General features: G+C 43.4%; 1 protein-coding gene across 1 annotated transcript; it reads left to right on the top strand.

Annotated features, from left to right (window-relative positions):
- The first annotated feature begins 11 nt into the window (after nt 1-11).
- Nucleotides 12-987, top strand: LOC104987852 (histone H3.3C). The gene has a single exon (XM_010838938.1). The coding sequence runs from the start codon at nt 104-106 to the stop codon at nt 512-514; it is 411 nt and encodes a 136-aa protein (XP_010837240.1). The 5' UTR covers nt 12-103; the 3' UTR covers nt 515-987.
- Nucleotides 988-2,579: the final 1,592 nt, after the last annotated feature.

Below are 2,579 nucleotides of genomic sequence, written 5' to 3'. Positions count from 1 at the left end.
GGAAGGAGTTTTTCCCGTAGCTGAGCTATTGCGGCTCTTTGGCAGCAGCGGCGGCGAGGTGGTCGGAGAAGAGGCCTAAAACTTAGGCGTTGGGTAAAAGAAAATGGCTCGAACCAAGCAGACTGCTCGGAAGTCAACGGGTGGGAAAGCGCCCCGCAAGCAGCTGGTCACAAAAGCAGCCAGGAAAAGCGCCCCCTCTACCGGCGGGATGAAGAAACCTCATCGCTACAGGCCCGGGACTGTTGCGCTTCGAGAAATCCGTCGTCACCAGAAATCCACCGAGCTTCTGATCCGGAAACTGCCTTTCCAGAGGCTGGTGAGGGAGATCGCCCAGGATTTCAAAACCGACTTGCGGTTCCAGAGTGCCGCCATCGGTGCGCTGCAGGAGGCTAGCGAAGCGTACCTGGTGGGCTTGTTTGAAGATACTAATCTGTGTGCCATCCACGCTAAGAGAGTAACCGTCATGCCCAGAGACATCCAGTTGGCTCGCCGGATACGGGGAGAGAGAGCTTAAGTGAGGGCGGTTTTTATGGTGTTTTGCAGTACATTTTTTGTAAAATACTTTGGTTTAATTTGTGACTTTTTTTGGTAAGAAATTGTTTATAATATGTTGCATTTGTACTTAAGTCATTCCATCTTTCACTCAGGATGAAGGCGAAAAGTGACTGTTCACAGACCTGAGAGATGTGAGCGCTGTTGCTGAGGAGTGACAAGTTGCTAATATGCAGAAGGGATGGGTGATATTTCTTGCTTCTCATGATGGATGTTTCTGTATGTTAATGATTTGTTGGGTAGCTATTAAGGTACTAGAATTGATAAATGTGTACAGGGTCCTTTTGCAATAAAACTGGTTATGACTTGATCCAAGTGTTTAACAATTGGGACTGTAAGTCTGACCATACATCACTGTGATGGAATGTGGGCTTTTTCAGGAGTGAAGATACAAGTCTTAACCACAGTGTAACTTACAGTTTCCTTAAAAAAAAAGTCAACCTGGCAGCTATAGAATACACTATGTGCATTTATAATAGCTATTTTATATATTGTAGTGTCAACATTTTTCAATTAAATGTTTTACATTGACATGTGCTGGAGACTGTTGTCTTTAAGGTGTGTGTAATTCAGAGGCCGATAGGTTTTCTCCTGAGTAGACTGCACTTGTTTATGTAGTAAAATGCTTTGTGCGTTATGCCTTGCCTAAGTCCTCGTTCTACCACATGTTAAACTAACCCTCTAGCTGATAATGCAAACACTAACGGGGAGGGGGATTTATTTATAAGGGCTCTAGACTATAATACTGGAGAAGGCAATGGCACCCCACTCCAGTACTCTTGCCTGGAGAGTCCCATGGATGGAGGAGCCTGGTGGGTTGCAGTCCATGGGGTCGAGAAGAGTTGGACAGGACTGAGCAACTTCACTTTCACTTTTCACTTCCATGCATTGGAGAAGGAAATGGCAACCCACTCCAGTGTTTTGCCTGGAGAATCCCAGGGATGGGGGAGCCTGGTGGGCTGCTGTCTATGGGGTTGCACGGAGTCAGACACGACTGAAGTGACTTAGCAGCAGCAGACTATAATACAAGTTATTCACAGCAGCAGCATCTGCTACTAATATAGTAGTTAGTGCAGCTTTTCTTTGTGTTGTGATTGGTCTGATAACTAGGTTGAACTTTTCTCTACCGAGGAGGAACAATACCGAACTTTTTTTCCTGGTGGGGTTTGTATTATAACTGTTAGGGTAAACTTGCTGTGGGGGAGGGACACAGCTTCAGCTTATGGAACCTCTGCCAGTTAAAATGGTGTTCATGTGGCATAGGTTCTAGGAAAATCACTTCATAGAGATGGCTTTCCAAGTGGTTTAAAATTTATCCTTCTATTGAAGTTTTTAGGTCAATTATGTAAGTTGACTAAATTTACAAATAAACTTGTTTATTCAAAAAAAAAATGAAAGTGGAGACATCAGCCTTACAGAAATAAAAATTCCTAGAAATATAAATTGCCAAAACTGACTCAAGAAATAGAAAATCTGAACAGATCTGCAATGAGACTTAATTAGTAATTAAAAACGAACCCCCCCCCACCCACCCACCCGCCAAAAGAAACAGACAGTATACTGGTGAATTCTACCAAACACTGAAAAAGGAGTTAACACCAATCCTCAAATGCTTCCAAAAAATATCAGAAAGGGAAAAGCTCCCTAACTGATCCCAGGAACCCAGCATTACCCTGATATCAAAGCCGGAGACTCTATAAGAAAACAGTAGACCAATATCCCTTATGGACACTGATGCAGAAATCCTCGATAGAACACTCCGAAATGGAGTCCAGCAGCACGAAGGATTACTCACTGGCACGTGGTGCCATCCCAGCGTGGCAGGGTTGCTTCAGCATCTAAAACCCATTGTTGTGATGCATAACATTAATACACAAAGGAAAAAACAGGTTCATCTCAATGCAAAAAAGTATTTGACAGATTCAATACAGTTTCCCGATAAAAATCACACAGCAAACCAAGACTAGAAGGAAACTTAATCAACCTGACAAAGGACATCTATGAAAATCCACAGGTAACATTTTACT

Source organism: Bison bison, unplaced genomic scaffold, assembly GCF_000754665.1.
Source record: "Bison bison bison isolate TAMUID 2011002044 unplaced genomic scaffold, Bison_UMD1.0 scf7180017864108, whole genome shotgun sequence".
NCBI classification, from domain to species: Eukaryota; Metazoa; Chordata; class Mammalia; order Artiodactyla; family Bovidae; genus Bison; species Bison bison.
Note: the sequence above shows the minus strand (reverse complement) of the source record. Positions and strands in the feature narration are given on the sequence as shown.

What these genes read in the sequence shown, in the direction of transcription:
- LOC104987852 (XM_010838938.1), top strand. Translation starts at nt 104, where the DNA reads ATGGCTCGAACCAAGCAGACTGCTCGGAAGTCAACGGGTGGGAAAGCG.